General features: G+C 43.1%; 1 protein-coding gene across 1 annotated transcript in view; it reads left to right on the top strand.

The window, feature by feature from the left end:
- Nucleotides 1-3,432: 3,432 nt before the first annotated feature.
- KIF26A (kinesin family member 26A) overlaps nucleotides 3,433-18,939 on the top strand; it is a gene marked incomplete at its 5' end in the record, with an annotated part of 161,640 nt that continues 146,133 nt past the window's right edge. The window contains one exon of the mRNA XM_074209275.1: nucleotides 3,433-3,714. Coding sequence (XP_074065376.1) covers nucleotides 3,433-3,714 — 282 coding nt within the window. The remainder of the gene's footprint in view (nucleotides 3,715-18,939) is intronic.

Below are 18,939 nucleotides of genomic sequence, written 5' to 3' on the forward strand. Positions count from 1 at the left end.
GTAGAACCCCTAGGTATCGAATCTCGAACCCTTCCCCCATGGTGCAGTTCCTCCCACTTCCTGGTCCCGGTTGGCAGCACGTATCACGCGGCCTTCAATCAATGCTTTTAACTCGTGTTGTAGACCTGGCTGAGTTTGCAAAATTATCAGGGAACAGCTCTCCCTTACCTGCCACCGACTTCCAACTCGCTGAAGGAAATGTCAGGGACTGGGTAGAATCTGGGGCAGGAATAAATCCTAGAAAATAGGATCAAATTCAATCCCTTCTGTTTTTCCCTAAAGCCTAGGGTTGAAGGGGTGAGGTCTTCCCGGGAAAGCTCTTCGACCGTCCCTGGGTTTTCTGAGGGAGTGTGATAGGGCAGGGCTAGGTTGAGGCTGGTCTCTTTAGGCTGGACCAGTGTGGTGCCTGGGCTGCTGGAGATGAACCCAAAGGACAAAACCCTAACTGTTTAGTTTTTTTCCTATCACGGCCTCGCCCCATTCCCCCCCACATACCTTGGAGAAGGGAAAGGGATGCCTCTGGAAGGAAAATATGTGCATATGCTGTGGATTTCTTTTGTGTATGTGATTGAAATTATGAGCCTGTTCCTGTATAGTGTGCTACATCTCTTTGTCTCTCTAAGCTCTCTTGTCTCTGGCTTCTGTGCTTACAAATTTGTCCTTCTGTATGCGACATCTCTTAATCTTTTCCGTTTTTTTCGTTAATATTATCCTTTTTGCTAATCTTTATGGACCAAGGTTAATAATTCTATATCTTTTCTGGGTTTAATTTTTCTCTCACTCCCTTTCACCCTCTCCTCTTCCGCTGCCCCTGTCTCTCTTGCTTGGTGAGTCTCTCGATTCGCGTTTCTGAGCGAGTTACCTCTCAGTAATGCGGAGCTGGCTAAAACCAGCAGATGGCACTGGCGTAACAGACCAGGCAGGCTTGGAGCTCCCAGTGCATCTAGTTTATCCTAGCCAGGTACAGTTCCCCAGGGCAGCAGGCTGTGCTCACCCCTCCTCCAGCTCCCTGCTCCCATTGCTATCCTCAACCTGCTGAGAGACCTCGAACTGTGAGAAGCTTGTGTCTGAGCCCGGGGCGTGGGGGACAGGGGTTGGAGTCTATGGGGGCAGTTACGTAGGTCGGGAGAAGAGAGTTGGGTCACTGTGAGAAGTGGGGTAAGCTGAATGATCTTTCATTTGGGAAACTACCCTTGAAAACAGGCAATTAATTTTGGACGTAAGGTGACCTTATATCAGCTACTTTCTTGCAACAGATATCCAGCTAGCTACAATTATAGGTACAGGAACAATGCTAAATACTCTAACACAAAGATACACACATAATCAAGACACACCCTCCCAAAGTATCTACACAATGTCCTCACCCCCTAGAACAACGCAAATTTGCCTCTTTCCCCTTTCTCAAATGGCTTATTAAATGCTTGTTGAATTCAACTAGACACGTGCTAATAATCACTTAGCGACAGACACGCACAGATACCATATACACACAGACAGTATATATAGAAACGGATAGCGTATATACAAAGACACAGACATATATAGAAAGACACGTAACAAAAATACAGCTGAGGGGCAGTGGAGAGAGACCAAGATACGAGCGCTATTCTATTCTCTTTTTAGACTTGGTCTCTCGTTTTGTCTATAGGCCCTGCCAGCTTTGACATTCTCTGTTCTATGTGATTCCAAGTAAACACAAGTCTGGACCGTGTCGGGCAAAGGAGCCGTTCTTTAGGATAGGAAGAGGTAACGGAAGTTGCTGGGTATGGGTGTACTGGGAAGGGGCTAGGGGACATTTTCATCCTCAAATCTCTCCCCCTGCAATCTTGGGCTCCTTTGCCCTCGACCAAATGATTTCCAGTCGGTCAGTTCTCCCCTGTGACACATTCATAGAGTGAAGAGGATGGGGGCCTGGTCTAGGTGCCCCCTCCTCCCCCACACCTCCAGATGCTATGCCAAAGGAAAAAAAATGTACCCCTCCCCCATTTCAGCTCTCTCCTCCTTCCCTCTCCTCCCCTCCCTTCCCCTCCTCTTTCTTAGAGTCCGCGCTAGGGGAGCTTGAGAGTTAGTGAATGACAGACAGGCTTTCCCTTCCCCTCACCTTCTCCCAGGCCCTGCCCACTCTCTGGGCCAGGCGGCCGTCCCCCGCCCAGTCTCCCCAGCCACCTTCCACAAACTCCTCCTTTTGCTCCCTGGAAACTCCTCCCCCCTCTCCGCCCCGCCCCGGCCCAGCCAGGTTCCCGCCCTCCGGGTGAGCTCTCACCAAACTTGCCGCCCCCAAAACTTTGGACTACTCCGGACCCGGGCCATGGGGGCGGGAAGGAGCCGGATCACGTAGTCCCCGCCGCGCCCGCAGAGCCGCTTAGACCGGGCCCGGCCCCCAGCTCCTGCTTCCAGTCGCGCCCCAGCCGCAGCGGCCGCAGCCGGGCCATGGGCAGCCGCGGCACCCCCCCTGGCATAGCGGGGCCCCTGGTATACTGCTTCTTTGGGAGTGAGGGGGGCTTGGAGCGTGTTGGCGTACCCCGTGGAGCACCAGCCCCTCCTGGGTGCGGCGCCCCTGACTTCGAGGAAAAGGCTCCGCTTTACTCCGCGTAGTTTCGAGCCTTTGAGGGCAGAAGGGGCTCGAGACTCCAGCCAGTTTAGGGGTCCCCACTCCCTGGATTTCGCGTATCTCCAGGGATTAGACAGGGACTCTGGCCTAATACACAGCGCTCCCCAATTATTTATAGCGCTCCTTCTGGGGAAATGAGGGGCTCTGCACCGGGCGCGTTTCCCCTGACATAATATTTCCTTTTTTGGATTTATGTGCTTAGACTCTTGAACCTTGGGGATGGGGTGTCCCAGTAAATGGGCTGAGGTGATCCGGGAGGCTGGAGGAGGTTACCCTTGGCACCTTGGCTTTCGGTACCCGGCTTCTGCCACTTTTTCCTTAATTTTTGCCTGACTTTTGGGGGGCTGGGAACGCCCAGTTTTGGGGGGCCGGGAACCCCCAGTTACCTGTTCCTTGGACTGGGTATAGGGAAAAGGAATAGCAATCGATGTTTTATTGGGAGAGGGGGGTCACAAGAGAGAGATGCGTGACTGCGGACGATTCCATTTTGAGATAGATATATAGTTTCTCAGGTTCGACTTTGGGGTGTAGTTTGAGAATTGAGGGGCGTTTCTCTGTTAGCTTGAGGTTGTCAAGTTAGCTCTGGGATATCTGAGAGAGTAACGGGGGCAAATTTAAATGTGTGTTGTGTCGGGGTCGCAACAGTGCCAGGGCATAGCTTCCTAGGTGCGTACATCTGCCAGAAGAAGCTGTGTGCTCAGAGTGTGGAGGGGGTGGGCATGTTGCACGGGTGTCAGTTTAGGTGGGGGGGGGGTTGACTCTTTGATTCCCCGATAACCAGGAGACCGTTTTCTCTCCCGCTGTCTCACCATTGACTTTGCTCCGCCTCCCCGCAGGTGGCCGAGGGGAGCCCGTGCCGGGAGCCGCTGCCCCTGGAGCTATCTTCGAGGAAAAGGCTGCCGGCTGCGCCCCCGGACGAGGATCGATGTGGCAACCGCCCCCCGCCCGAGGGGGCTGGCGCTGGGGCCGGAGCCGGGTCGGAACCAGGTCACTTTGAGCGATCCGGGAGAGGGGGCTGGTGTCGCCACTGTCAGACCAAGCTCACCGAACTCAAGAGGCAGGCCTGGAAACTGGTCGGTGGGCAGAGTACGCCCCTCGGGGTAAGTCATTCACCGCCGTGGTAGCGAGACTTGAGTTTTTCTGTATTCTTAACGGATCTGAACTAACCCTGAGCCCATTCCCAAGGCCTGGTAAGGCAACTGGTCAGATCCCAGGAGATTCACCCATTTGGGAAAGGGGAGCTGTGTGCATGATAGGAGAGGAGTTTTTATGTTTGCCTAAGAATGCTGGTAAGAGACTTTCTCATTTCACTGAAAACTGGCACCATGCAATAGGTTTCTCTTCTTGAGCTGTTCTGCACCTTCCACCTAGACAACATCTGGGGATGAGGGTTAAACCCAGACTGACACTTGGAAAGGATGAAGAAAGAAATGGAAGAAGTTTGGTCTTCAGGAGGGTGGAAGATAGGTCAAACATCACTTCTGTGACTGACTTTTAAGGTGCTGATTTACACAGTTTGGGGGAGGTTCATAGGTTCAATCCCCTTATTTTGGGGATTTGTGGGAAACTGAAGACCAGAGAAATTAAGTGACTTACCCAAGGTCACAGAAGCTTATACTTAAGGTGTCCTGTAGGGGGAAGCTAGGATATGGACTTAGGCCTTTCCGATTCTTGGTAGAATGCTGTTGCTATTTGATCAAACTATTGAATTTTATTCCATCTTCCCTGTCCCAGTGTACATATGACTATGGGTATGCTAAGTATTCACTTTCAGTTTTCCCTCTGTGTTTATAATAGTTGCTGCTTTTGGCAGGACCTGGAGTGGAGTGGGGTGGGGTGAGGAGGAAGCTATCAGACTGGAGGCAGGTAGCCTGCAGCTGTGTTTTAGCCCTGCCCTCCTAAAGTCAGTGGAAAAGACTGGCCAGAAGTCTGATAAAAGCTGAACTAGAGACCTCCGGACCCTTGGGTTTGGACTTAGTGTGGGACATTGTTTTCCTAAACAATGCTGCCCTGGATGTTTGTAAAGCCTTGTGAGATTGGGGGTCTCCAGAGGAAACCAATCCCTCTTGACCTTCAGACTTATTGAAAAAGTTCCTAGGAAGTCAGCATAATTCCTATTGAATCTAATTATAGCTAGTGAATATGTTTGTGTGTGTGTGTGTGTGTGTGTGTATGTGTGTGTAAAAGAGGGGCAGTGAGAAGAGAATAGTTTGAAAAGAATGATGTACTTGGAATCTGCAGACTTGGGTTGGAATTTTTTTCGCTCTGACCTTTACTACTTGTGTGTCTTCAGGCAAGTCACTTAAGCTCTTTGGGCTTCTGAGATTCCTTCCAGTTCTAAATCCAATAATCTCATATACATGTGAATTATTTTATGACCTTCTGTGTAGCCCATCTCTGATGCCTTACTGCATGTGGTCCAGAGGTGATCCTAGATAATTAGTGAAGGTTAGTTTAGTTAGTAGACATTTAAGTGTTGGCAGTCTTTGCCAATCTGGGAAAGCTTTGAGTTTGGGTTCAACAACAGGTTGTTTCTGTTATTAGAGGATCAGCTAGCCAAATTCTTTCTTTCTTCAGAAGGCTGATTTATCAAATGAAGGGTAATGACTTTTTCTGATACAGTACAGTGCAGTAGAACTACCAAAAGGTTTGGGTCTGAAGTCTCACTTTGCCTATTTATGACCTGGGTGACTTTGGACTTTCTGTCTGTGAACCTCAGTTTCCTTAACTATAAAACTGAGTTCAATGATCTCTGAGGCCTTTTCCAGAACTTGATCTAGTGTATAATAAAGTACATTGTGGTCCTGCAAAGTCTAATGTTTCTATTGTTGGGTCAGACACAGGTTGATTTTGCTCAGAGTATATAATCCTCCAGTTTGCAGGGTCTGTGCCTTTAGTGGAATGTCATTAGAATTCTCTCCAGAGGGGCAGTAACTAGAGCCTCTGAAGAAGGATAAATGCATGTTGCTTGGTGCAGGGGCAGTCAGGTGAGGAGACCTGTCAGTAAAAGCCTCCTGTGTGGTCCCCATCCTGCCTCTCTCAGTCAGCTTTCTTTGAGAGAACCTCCAGGATGGGTAAACCTATCTTGGTTCTCTCTCTCATCCTTTTAAAGTAGGCAAAAAAAAGTTAAGTCAAAGAGTTAATTGAAAATCTGTCACCAAATACAATCCAGGGCCCAGTATCCACTATCCTGTCCCCCTCCATATGTGTTAGAGATTCAAACTGAGGCTAGGCCACCTCAGAGCATTGGATGGTAGTGGTGGGGAGGGAAGGGTGAGGTAAAAATCCTAGAGGTACTCTTCACATTCAACTGAGATCAATGTATACCATGGAAACAATGTAAAGACTAACAGAATGTGTTCTGTGGGGGTGGGGGGAGGGAAGCAAGAATGGGGGGAAATTGTAAAATTCAAAATAAATAAAATCTTTCAAAAAAAATGAGAGGTAATAAAGTAAGGTACTCATCCCTGAAACCTGATTGACAATGCTGATGCCATAGGACAAGTTTACAATAAATACCAAAACTTGAATGGACACGTACCTCTGATCCCTATAATCTTCCCAGGTATATTAGAGTTAGGGGACCTGCGTTAAAATCCCTGCTTTGTTACCTTGAGTTAGTCACTTAATAGCTCTGTGCCTCAGTTCCTTTCTCTATGAAGGGAGGTGGTTGGAAGGGGTGATTTCAAAGGTCCCTTTCTATTTTAAATACTACAGTCTTTGGTGAACATGGAAGGAATTGAAGGGAGATAACAGATGATCTGCTGAGTGAAGCATCCTTGGTCGTCATCATCTTCTTCTTGTCCCCTTATTAGTCTATTACATGTCATCTCTTTTTTTTCTTTCCTTAATGAAATAAAGGCAGTTTCTTTCCACAGCAGTGAGAAGACCTTAATCTGAACATCAAGATAAGCTTCTTCGCTTGTTCTAACTCCCAGGAGGCAGAGACAACTCCTTTGAACTTACCATACTCTGATGATGGGTTGTCATTGGTTGTGATAACCAAGAGATCTTTCAGCAGCTCCTCTACCTACTGGGCCAGCCCATGTCCCATGGGAGGATGGGGGTGCAGTTTGGAAACAAACTCTATCAGTGATAAAAGAGTGTGTACTCCTCTGGAGTCTCTGGTTACCCCTGAGGGACTGAGTAGTGATATCAGAAGATTTTTTTTCTCTTTGAACCACAATGGATACTGTTTTGTAGCTGACCCAGGGATGAGGGTAACCCCTCAGAGACAGGTATAGGGACCCAGAATCTGGCCAATTTCTGAAGTTGGGTTTTCTCATTTTATTTGTTGTGTGTGATTATGAGGAAACCCTGTCTATGTGGAAAGTTTTGTGTCTGAAACGTTATACTCAGAATTTTCATATCAGAGCCAAGAAGCACCTTAAAGAAGATTCTAGCTTAATGTGCCCCCTCTCTATTATATAGATGAGATATTTGTCCAAGATCCTCCTAAGAGGGAGTTCATGTTATAGTCAGAACTTGAACCCTGACTTCTATTTCTGGACATGCATGGGCATGGCTATGTGTTGGCTAATTGAATGTGAAGTTGTTTTCTGAAAGTTTGCTTTTTTTTTTGAGGGAAGCTAATTAGAAACAATAATGTTAATTCCAATGTGATGTTGCAATGAACATTCCTTAAAGGTGCTTCCATTCCTATGACCTTATCCCATCTCTTATTGTCTAGAGTTCCTGCAAATCCCACTTGGGTTCAAAGTATGGTCAAATGTATTTGGAAGAAAGCCAAAGGAAGGAAGAAAGGAAAGAAATAAGCATTTATTAAATTCTTAACTATTTGCTAAGTACTGTGCCAAGAACTTTTACAAATAGCTCTGTGCCTCAGTTTCTTTCTCTATGAAATAAAGAGGTTGGAATAAGTGGTTTCAAATGTCTCTTCGTGTTTTAAAATAGTTTGGTCTTTGGTTGAAGGGGAGGAAAGTGAAGGGAGACAACAGACAATCTTCCTAGTGAAATATACTTAAATCTCATTTGATTTTTACGACTCAGGGAATTTTAAATGACTTTTCCAGGGTCACACAACTAATAAGTATCTGTGACTGACTTTGACTACTGATTTCAGACCAGCTTTTCCTCCACTTCCCCCCCCACCCCTAGCTGCTAGAGTCACTTTGAAGGTCTTATATTTTGCTGGGAGAGAGTGATGGTTAGTCACTCTGAAAGGAGGGCCTATTGGTCTTTTGGGGAAATAAGATAAAAGTCATCTTATTTGGTAGCTCTTCTTCATTTTTTAAAAATCAGTCTGCTTCTTTCTGGAGCAAGAACATAAAAAAAGATCTCATGAGCTATCTGTCCACTCTTGGTAGTCCTGCTTTGAAGAACTAGAAGGAATGGGATAGTTGTCAGTGCTTTAGATGAAGCACTAGTGAAAGACAAGAATGTAAAGTAACAAATAATAGGATATCAGGAAGGAGCCTTTGTCCTCAGAACATGAACTGTCAAAAAGTTGGAGGGGCTCCATCTTAATTTTCTCATTATATGGAGGAGGAAATTGAAACCCAGAGTGGGAAGAAATTTGCTCAAGGTAAATATATAGAATAACTGGGATTTGAATTCAGGTCTTTGGCTCTCAGATCCAGTGCTTTTTCCAATTTCCTAGCCTGTTCTGATTTCTAAGTTACTCTTCTGGATAAAAGGTGATTTTAAAAAAATGGTGATCTTAACTCAAGGAAAAGAATACCAATATGAACAATTTAAATTTACTTAGCACGTGGGAGGTAGAATAAGTTGTGCTGGAAAAAATTCTGGGTTTGAAATCCAAATGATTAGACAGCACATTCTTTTTTCTAGCTGTAAGTCATTTAATCTTTGTGAATTCATTTTCCTCACCTATAAAAGGAGGGTATCTCTTTGGATAGTCTGTGATCTCTTACAGCTATAAAATTCTGTATTCTTATCTCATTTAATTTTTCCCAATCAAGAAATATTATGCTCACTTTAATGATGAATCCTCATCCATTTCCCATTTACCCATCTCAGAACTGTAGATTGAGTTCAGTGTTCATTTTATAATCCAAATTTCAATATCAAGAATCAGGAAATCTTCCAATTGGAAGAGGAATATGAAATTCAACTCAGGTGGAACACCTTATATCACCCCTTAAGTGAAAACAAGGATATAAAAGTGCTACAGATGGTGTTTCTTTCACCTTAAAATCAGAATAATAACCTCTCCAATAGTTTGCCCAATGGATCACAAAGACAATCTTTTCATTACATCAGTACTCTGTTTCCAGCTTTCTCACTTTCATCAACTGCCCACCTGGTGATTTGTACCAATTTTCCTGCTGCCTTTGGATGGCAACATTCAAACCTACCCCAGTGGCAAAAGGGAAGAGTCAGTTTCCCTTTCATAGGGCCCTGGAAGTACTGCTTTACTGATGGCATAAGAACATTTGTGCTCAAAACAGCCTTATAAGAGATTTAAAAAGTCACCCTTCCTTTCATACCCCCTTCCTGAAGTGGGAAGTGTTGACTCTTAACCCTTCTCTGACTAGGTAGAGGGTTAAACCAAGAGATTTGGAGATTGTGACTTTCTTGGCCTTTTCTCTTGAAGTAGAGCAGTGAGAGATGCTAGTGACTTCCTTTGCTTCCTTCAAGAATAATTTCATCTTCTATTTTCTTTAAGAGGCTTTTCCTGGTCCCCCCAGCTGCTTGTGGCTTACCCTCTTAGATCACTGTCCACCTTACTCTTTTTGTATCTTGTTTGTACCCAGTTAATTTCATGTTTGTTTCCTTTCTTTAGAAATGTGAACTTCTTGAGGGCAGGTACTGTTTTTGCCCCCCTTTTTTTTGTATTTACCCCTGGGTGCTTAGGGCTATTGTGGTTTATAGTAAGTATTTCATAAATGCTTATTGAATGAATGATTGGATAGGCAGAATGAAGTGGCTCTGATGATGATTGAAGGAAACATTCATCTTCTTTAGGAAAGTTTTTGCTTAGAGATGAGGAAAAGTATACTAGAAGAATTTAGAACTTCTAATTCAGTTTAAATAAGCAATAAGCACTTTCAATCATTAAGGTTCCATTGTGACCCTGAGCATTACTGCATTTCCCTGAAAATTAGACTGGATCTTATATTGATTTTTGCTCCAAAAGATGCAATAGAATTTATTTTTAGGGGATGTCTGGAGATAGGCAGTTATCCCTGCTGGAATCATTATTTGATCTATTATTCTTTCTGCAAGGAAGTTCTTCATGTCTTTAGTAGTGAGTGATGGCTGAATCCCAGACTAGCAGACCTCCTTGGCTACGTTGCCAAACAAAGTGGCAGCATTAAATTGAACCACTTTCTTCTAACTGCTTGTGTACACCAGGATTTTTTGGTTTCAAAAACCTAAATGTCTGAAATACATTTAATCTTATCTTTTTTTGCCCTTAGTGATGATTAGAGTTGGGACTTTCTTTTCATCCCGACATTATCAAGCACTTAGATTATTCATGCTTTGTATCTGGACTATGGTCATTCAGCAATAAGTTTGAGTTCATCTCATTTACTCTTGTCCAGAGGTACCTGCTTGAATATTTATAAACACTTAATTATAATTTATATTATAATTTATTTTAAGTATTAATATCAATAATATTATTTATTTATATTTAATTATATATAAAATTATTATTTTATAATTCATTATGACTGTTGTATGTTGCAGTGGACATAACTGAATGCATCCATCTGACTGATGATCGTAATTAGGATTTATGGGGGGTAATGCTAAAATCCTGAAAAAATACAGGAAAAATGATATGACAAATTAGAAATGGATGAAATATCAGTTGAGTGGGGTAGGGGAGCACAACTTGGGAAAGATGTAGGACATAATTGACAGAACTGGATTTTAAAGGAAGAGAGGGACTCATTAAAGGGAAATAAGTGTGGAGTAGAATCTGGTCTGAGTGAAGGGCTGAGCAAAATCATTACTTTCCTCTAAGCACCTTTTGAAGGGGCCAAGCACACTCCATTGAACTCTATCATAGGATTTCAAACTGGAAGGGACTTTGGAGGTTGTCTAGTCTGACTCCCTATATTTAGAGTGAGAAACTGAGCTTTAGAAAGAACTGTTTTGCCCAGTCTCTCTCTCTCTCTCTCTCTCTCTCACACACACACACACACACACACACACACACACACACACACACACAGACACGGATTAGATTTGCATGTAATTCCCCTAGAAGGGGCTGCCTGTTTTCTCACCTCTACTCATTCTGTTCCCCATTCTTGGGATATGCTTTCTCTACCTATACCTATTGAAGTCTTCCACATCATTCAGATACCACACCCTTCAGAAAGTCTCTTTCCCACAGACACACCTCTTTCTGTGATCCAGCTTTTAGGGTATTTCTTTTTGTCTATCCAAACCTTTTGTTTGTCAGGCTCCATAGACATTCTCATATGGTTATCGAAGGCTAAGAGTAGGAACTTCCTGACTTAGAATCAAAGTATTTGGATCTTACTGATCATTTGGTCTAACCTTATCACGTGAACTAGAGGGGGGGAAGAGACTTTCCCAAAGGTCACATAGGCCATAAGAAACAGAACTAGAAATGACCAAATCTTCTCTTTTCATCCTTGCTCTGCTACATCAAATACAAGTTCGGGAACCTGTGCTGAGGCTCAGGAAATGTTTGTTGAATGAATGCATTTTAGACCTGTCCTCCATGCAATTGTTAAAGGCCTACTTGCCCTGCTCTCTCCCCTTTCCTCTTGCCCCTCCCCCCAACTCCAAGATTAGGCATGTAGTTGGTGCTCAGGAAACACCTGTGACTGGATTGATTTCTTCAATTCATTCTTTCTTAACCTCCAAGTATCTTACATCCCAGCTCCCAAGTATCCCACCAATGCAGAAGCTAAGGAGACACTTGAGCTATTGAGAGAGAGGGGCTTTCAGCTGCTTGGGATGTTTCAACTGAGGAGTGATCTTTGCTAGCAAGTGGAGGTTATCCCTGTGGCATTCTGATATTCTGGATTGGTTCTGACCTCACCCTGAAAGAGAGGAAAAACCCTTCACCTGCTCATTGCTGACTGATATTCCTTTTTCTCTTAGAATGCCCAGTTGTTTCATTGTGTCTGCACTGATGGGGGTGGGGAGAAGAAGCATGAAGTGGAGGGAGAATGAAATTCCAGTTGTCCCTTCGTCTGTAGACTAGCCAACGATTTCGGGGCCAGGAGCGTTCTAACCTGTCCAGGGAATGTTCAGTTCTATTCATAGGCTGACTAATGTGCCTGGGATTTTAGATCATTATCCCAAATCTTAGTTTTATAGTGCTTGAGGTTTTCTAAAGGGTTCACAGTTCTTTTGGGTGGGTAGTGCAAGTATTATTGTCACTTTTTTACAGATGAAGAAACTGAGGCTATAGAGTGATTGAGGGAGTTGTCCAGGTACACAATTAAGAAGAATAAAAGTCAGGTTCCTTGAATGAATTGCAGCTCCCCCCCCCCCCCACATTGTACCACCCTGCCTTATAAAGTGAAGAAGGGACCTTAGGAAGCATCTAACCCAGTCCTCTAATTTTAAAGATGGAGTAACTTCAGATAAAGGCAGTGTGACTGGCCAAGTCCATTTTCTTTTCTGGATGTCAGTTTCTTCTTCTATTAAAATAAGAGGTGGATTAAGTGATTTCTAAGATGCTGGATATTTTTTTTGTGACACTTCTATGGTCACAGGGTCAGTCAGTGGCAGAACTGGGACTATCTGTACCTTCATGTCTCAGCGGCAGACTCTTCTTGTTTTTCAGCCAGAGCAAAGGTATTGCTATATACAGCCTTGAAGAAAGTTTCATGAACACTCAGAAAGTTTCAGTGTCTTGTTGTTTGTGAAAATATTTGCTTTCCACACCAGCTTTTGAATCATTTCCTCTAGACCCCTGTCCTGGCTGCCTGAGTTCATTGGCTTGGCTGGGGGCAGTTTCCTTTAACATTTCAGGAAAGAGCCTGGGGGGAGGTAGAGGAAGTTGGCAGAGAAATGCTGGTGTTGGCTGCTTTTTCTTCTGTTAGGAAGGAAAATCTTCTAGTAGACAGGCCAGACCAAGGAGGCTGCTGCCAGACTCTGACTAAGGATGCTCCCTCTGTGAGGATCCCATGGACTTAACAAGATTAGTTGGAGGTTTTTCTGGTTGGCTCCTAAGGTCTTGGTCCATCCTGTTCTTTCCAATACTCAGCAGTGGACAGCTTGGTATTCAAGGCCATCCATGATCTTTCTCCCACTTAGCTCTGCGGTTTCCAGAGACCCAAAATGGTGAGGTGGATAGGGAACTGGGTGAGGTACTGTGTTACGAAGAAAAGAAACAGTGTCTGCACTCAGGGAGCTTCCTGACATTGTTACAACATGTCTAGCATATGAGTACATAAATCCAAAGTATTTATAAATTAATTCAAAGGAATTTCAAGAGGGAGAGAGTGCAGGTGTCTGGGAGTGTCAGCAGAGGGTACATTAGGAGATGGCACCTGAACTATGCTTCAAACCAAAGTATAATCTTCCCTATCCTGCTTCCCTCCCTAGGCTGCTGGGAGGATCACATGACATAATGAATTTGGGAAAATGCATGGCAAACTGTAAATTGCTGTTCAAACTGTAAAGAGCTGAGTACATGTGAGGAATGGTTATTTTCGTGCTTTCTGTATAATGTGCTGTGGTGTAGACACGGTTGTCCTACTCATCCAGAAAGTTAATCAAAATCAAAAGTCATCACCTTCTCATTTATCTTCCCCAGGAGGCAGTTTTATGGGCTCCTTGTCCTAATGCCAAATGCTGCTTCCCTGTGGAGGTCTTGATCTGTAGGCATTAGGAGTGGGTAGGATGAGTATTGGGGGTGTGGAAGGGAGAAGGGGAGAGGGAGTCCTGGCTCAGGGACCAGCCTCTTCAGTAACTTCCTTTCAATGCCGTAATCTGATCTATGTTTCTCACCAAGATGAGGGCGGCATCTCCATATGTCAATACCTGTGCAGAATTGATTAGAACACCAGCCAGGAGTGGGTAAATGATCAATTTTCATTTAGCTCGCAGCAAATCTCCTGCTTCTATTGTTGGGAGATTTCACGCTCCTCAAGGAAGACCAGACAAGAGCGTTGGGAGCCCAGCGGAAACGTGATACCTCTGTTCCGGGCCAGCGCTGGCTGCCCTTTTAGCATTGGCGTGAAAGAAGAGAATTTGTTCTACTTTTTGCTGCTTTGAGAAGATTAGCTGCCGAAGTCTTTGAAAGGGTGTCCTGCAATCCAATCGGGCTCTCAAGCACCTGGCCAGGTATCTGTAGGAAATAGGTTCTCTTGCTTGAGAGTTTTCACTTTGATTCCCTTCAGTTTTTATCAAGGGCTTCAGGAAAGGTACTGGATCTGCACCCCACCCCCCCGCTAGCTTTTTCTAGACCCCATTGCTAGTTAAAGCAATGCTTTATGTTCCTTAATTTTTCATCTTTCTTCCTACATTAAAACCTTTTGGAATTTGATGGCCCATTTCTCAATGCCCTCTAGCTTATAGAAGTTCACAGAATTACCAGACATTCATCTGACAGGAACCCTGGAATCATAGAATGTCAGACTCAGCTAGAAGGCACATTTTAGTACCATAAGGTCATAGAATTAGCACTGAAAGTAAGCTTGGGGCTCACTGAATTTAATTCCTTCTTTTTGTAGATGAGGAAACTGAGGCCTGGAAAGGTTAAGTGATTTGCCTAATGTTTATACAGCAATGTATATTTTCTGGTACACTGGAAAGAGTGCTGGATTAGGAGTCAGAATATTTAAATTGGAACTTCAGTTTTACTGCTTATCCTCTATGTGTGAGACCCTGGGCAAGTTATATTACTTCTCAGTGCCTCAGCTTTCTGATTGGTCAAAAGAGGAGGTTGAGCTCATTGATCTGTAAGGTCTCTTTCAGTTTTAAATTTGTGATCCCATGAACAAAGAGCCTCAGAGGTCAAAGGCATCTTGTTCCTTTTCTTTATTAATTTGGCTACTCATAACTTCTCCATTTGTGAGGAAGCATCATTATCAATGCCAGTGGCCACTATCTTCTTCCACATCCCAGACATTCTCTGACAATGACCCAGAATTTTCATTCAGTTCCAAGATGTCATTAAGCTTATTTTTAGTTGCCAGATCTTCTTCATCCTTTTCTCACTCTCCCCTCCCATTCTGAAAGAGAATATTAAATTTTGTAGAGCCCATAATTCCCAGTTATCTTTGGTCAGTCAGGATGGGGAAGATTGTAGGCTTTGATATTCCTAGACAAACTTCTAACTTAGTTACATTCCACCTTTAGTTCTGACTCTGATCATTCCACCAAGCTGACCCCATTCCCAATGTTTCTGAGAAGTAGGCATATCCCAATTGGGGAATGAGCTCTGTCCTTCCCCTGAAGATACTGGGGTGGGATGTCATAGTGTTGGAGAGAAGGGAAGCTAACACAACCCCTTGAAGAATCAATCTCCACATAATAATTGATAATTTCCCCTCTGGGCCCTGTTTTCTCATTTGTAAAATAAAGGGGTTATACTACACAGGCACTAAAGTTTCTCTTAGTTCTCAATTCCACAATCCTAAAAATTTATAATGTCAATGAAAATAATTGCGCTACATATATTTAAATAGCAATTTTAACCTCCATTGAGCTACCATTTAACAGCTCTGTAACTGCTGCTATGTGCATTATTTGATTCTATAATGAGAAGACCTTTGGTTGTTTATAGGACTTTCCCCACAAAGATTCTGGGATCTGGGAGCATAATCATTAATGTCCCAATTTTATAGGTGGGGAAATTGAGGCTCAGAGAGGTGAAGTCATTTGCCCAAGGTCACACTTCTATTAAATGGCAGAAGAGAATGAACTAGGTTTCCTGATATCCATACCAGTTTTCCAATTCCTCAATCTATGAGGGCCTTTAAACTGCACAGACCCTATTTACAGTCCCATTAGAAAAAGCAGGGCAGGGCTTATTATACCCATTTTTAGGAGTGGAGACCATCCCAGGGAGCAAAATTGAGTTGCTTAAGGTTACATGATATTTTTTTTTCCAGGCAAACAATGGGTATTGTTTTTATTTTTCCCTTGGAAGTCTGAACAACTATAAAATAACTATGTAAAATTTTAGGATTATACAAAGTTTATAAGTGATCTTACATACATAGAAAATAAACATCAATTATCTTGTAAAGGTGTGAACCACATTAGTACTAAAATCACAATTTCTGTTCAAGACAGAGACTTGGATTGGTTTTAGGACTGGGGGGATAAAGAGGGTGGTTTTTGGTTTTTTAATACATCTTTCTTATTTCCAACAGGTTACATGATGTTTTGTAGCAGAGAACTCACTTTTATTATTATAATTCATTTAAAAATCTCTCTAAGCCTCTGCTGACATCCTGCCTGGATGAGATTGGGTTGTATCTTATATATGATACTCAATTTAGAGTTAAGAAGAAGACTTGTCAGATACTAGCTCTGTGACTCTGGGAAAAACATTTAACCTCTCTCTGTCTGCCTTATTTGTGAATATGGATAAGACTGCTTGAGTTGTGCAGTGTTTAAAAAACCTTAAAATTCTACATAAAAGGTTAGCTATTATTATTTTCATCATCCCAATATACTCCAGGAGAATGTAGGCTTCTTAAGGTCAGGAGCTTTTTTTTTTTTTTGTCATTGCAGTTCTAGTGCCTAGAGAGAACCTGGTATCTAGTGGATGCTTAATAAAGGCTTACTGAAGGTTGACTGATAGGGATTTAGGCTAAGCTGGTGGAACTGGAAAGTCTTTGAACATGTGTTTACAAATTTTGAGTGTAGCTTTCTTCTGAAGGCCAGCCCAGCTAAGTGGGAGAAGCTCATTACTAGGCTGTCCAGGGTGATTAATTTTTTTTCCATAGTAGAAAAACTCAAGAATCATCTACCAAGTAGTTTAGTGCATATGATCTGTTTTGAAAGTGAAAGAACTCATGCTAACCCAATCATGAACTCATGAACTTGAAGTATAGACCCATAACTGTTTTATGGCATAGTAGCAAGAATGGAGACCTGTGAGTCAGAGGAACTGGATTCAAATCTAGACTTTGTAACTTATTAGTTGTGTAATCTTGGGCAGGAGCCTCACTCTTTTTTTAGGGTTTTTTTTTTTTTTTGCAAGGCAAATAGGGTTAAGTGGCTTGCCCAAGTCCACATAGCTAGATAATTATTAAGTATCTGAGGCCAGATTTGAACTCAGGTACTCTTGACTCCAGGGCCTGTGCTCTATCCACTGTGCCACCTAGCTGCCCCAGGAGCCTTACTCTTAGTGGGAATCAGTTTTCTCCTTTGTAAAGCAGGGAATACTAATCCCTGGCATGCTTCCCTCAAAAGGAGATATTATCATGATTTTTACCTTGAAGCCTGTAGATCCCCAGAAAAGCAATGTGATGGTTCCTAGTCTCCTCTGCACCAGAGAAATATATGAGAGAAGGTGGCTCTTCTTAAGCCAGTGCTCTGCCTGGTCCCCAGAGACTGTTGCTCCCTGGCCTAGTTGCATATGGGACAGACTGGGGAGTCCTCATAGCATTGCCTCCGGATGCTTAGTCAGTTCTTCCTTTATTACTTTCTCTCAAGTGAATTCCTGGAGCAACAGACACACCTGTATTCAAATGTGAAAAGAGAGGTGCATTCCAAGCCAGTGTTCAATGACTTTTGGACTGTTTCCCACTTTGAGTTTGCTTTTCCCCCTTTGGCTTCTATTTAATCTTCTCACACCTTCTCAGGCACTTCCCAGACTGAGGTAGATTAATTAACAAGGGAGACCTGTCAACACCTGGGGGGAAAAAAAGGAGGTTGTATTTTCCAGACAAATTTTGTCGGGTCTGCTCTCTCACAGGCCGCAGTCTCTCTGCTGGCCTCCAGGCCACCCCTGGTGCTTGGTGGTGGTGGAGGAGTGTGACCTCCTCTCTCTTCTGAACCAGCCATCTCTGTCAAACTGATGGGTGTAGCTGTGCAATTGAGCCTGGGTGAGGTGGGGACATGAGCAGCCAGCACAGGTGAGCTGTTTGGACAGGATTTGGGGTATCTGGATTCAGGAGGTATTGGTATTTACCTTGGGTAGTAGTGGGGAGACTACTGGGGCTAGGTTTAGGGGACCTGGGTTCTGGTTCAGGTCCTGCCACCCACTGACTCAACAATCAATAAGTTGGTGTAATGAACCAATCAACAAACACACACTGAATACCTAACTCTATGTACCATCTCATGGCTCAGCCTCACTCATGTCAGTCCTATCTGAGCCATTCCAAACCTTCTCTTTTCTCCTTAAGTCACTTATCTCCCTCTTAGCAAATGACCCGACCTTATACATTGCTAAAAAATGGAAGTTTGTCTAACTCTCTCTCTTCTCCACAATCCCACATTCCAAGTCACCTCAACATATTTCCGCATTCTTTCCTCTGATACAGCTTCAAGAGGAGATGGCCTGTCTTTCTACTTGTGCCTTTGGTTCCATTCTCTTCTCTCTCCTCTAAACACTTTTCTCTTCCATCATCCTCTGAATCTCCTTCATTTTCAAATTTTTATCCACTGACTCCTTTCCTGCTTCCTACTAATAGCCCCCCAAAAAAATCTTCATTTGAAACTGAACTACAGGACTTCAATATTATTCAGAGAGATAAATTTGAGAGAATTAAGAACTTTTTACAATTCTAGAAAATTGATGGTGAAAACCTGTCTCCCACCTCTTAAAAGGATTTGTTCAATATGAATGTTTATTTGTTACAAAGGAGGATTTTTTTTTGAGGGGGGAGAGAGGAGTATGATATTTGGGAGAAAGGAAGACAGTGAAACTGGTGATGATGGTGCCAAGAAAAAAAAAGTTTGATGTAATGTTTGAAAATAACAGGAAATTTGGAGGGAGGCACAAATTGGATAGCTTTGGTACCAATGTGCTGAATTTACTATATATTTATAAAAACCCAAGCTGTACATAATAGGGTTGTTCATGATTTCATACACAATCCTTGCTTTCTTTTTTTTCTTTGTATATGGAAGTATTCATTTAATGTTTATCAGATTGTGGATATCAATTTTTTTTAATTCTTGGAAAAAATCTACAGTTGGCCCCACCATTTCATCAAGCTATCATCTTATATTTCCTTTCTCTCAAAGTCAACTCCCTAGGAAAAAAGCTGCTTATACTACTTGCCTCCACTTTGTCACTTCCTTATCACTCCCCCATCTCTTGCAGTCTGGCTTCCATCTCAAATACTTGATTGAAACAACTACCTACAAGATCACTAATGATCTCTTTGTTACTAAATCCAATGGCTTTTTCTTAGCCAATCACATTTTTGGGGGTC

This window comes from Macrotis lagotis, chromosome 1 (assembly GCF_037893015.1).
Source record: "Macrotis lagotis isolate mMagLag1 chromosome 1, bilby.v1.9.chrom.fasta, whole genome shotgun sequence".
Classification (NCBI taxonomy): Eukaryota; Metazoa; Chordata; class Mammalia; order Peramelemorphia; family Peramelidae; genus Macrotis; species Macrotis lagotis.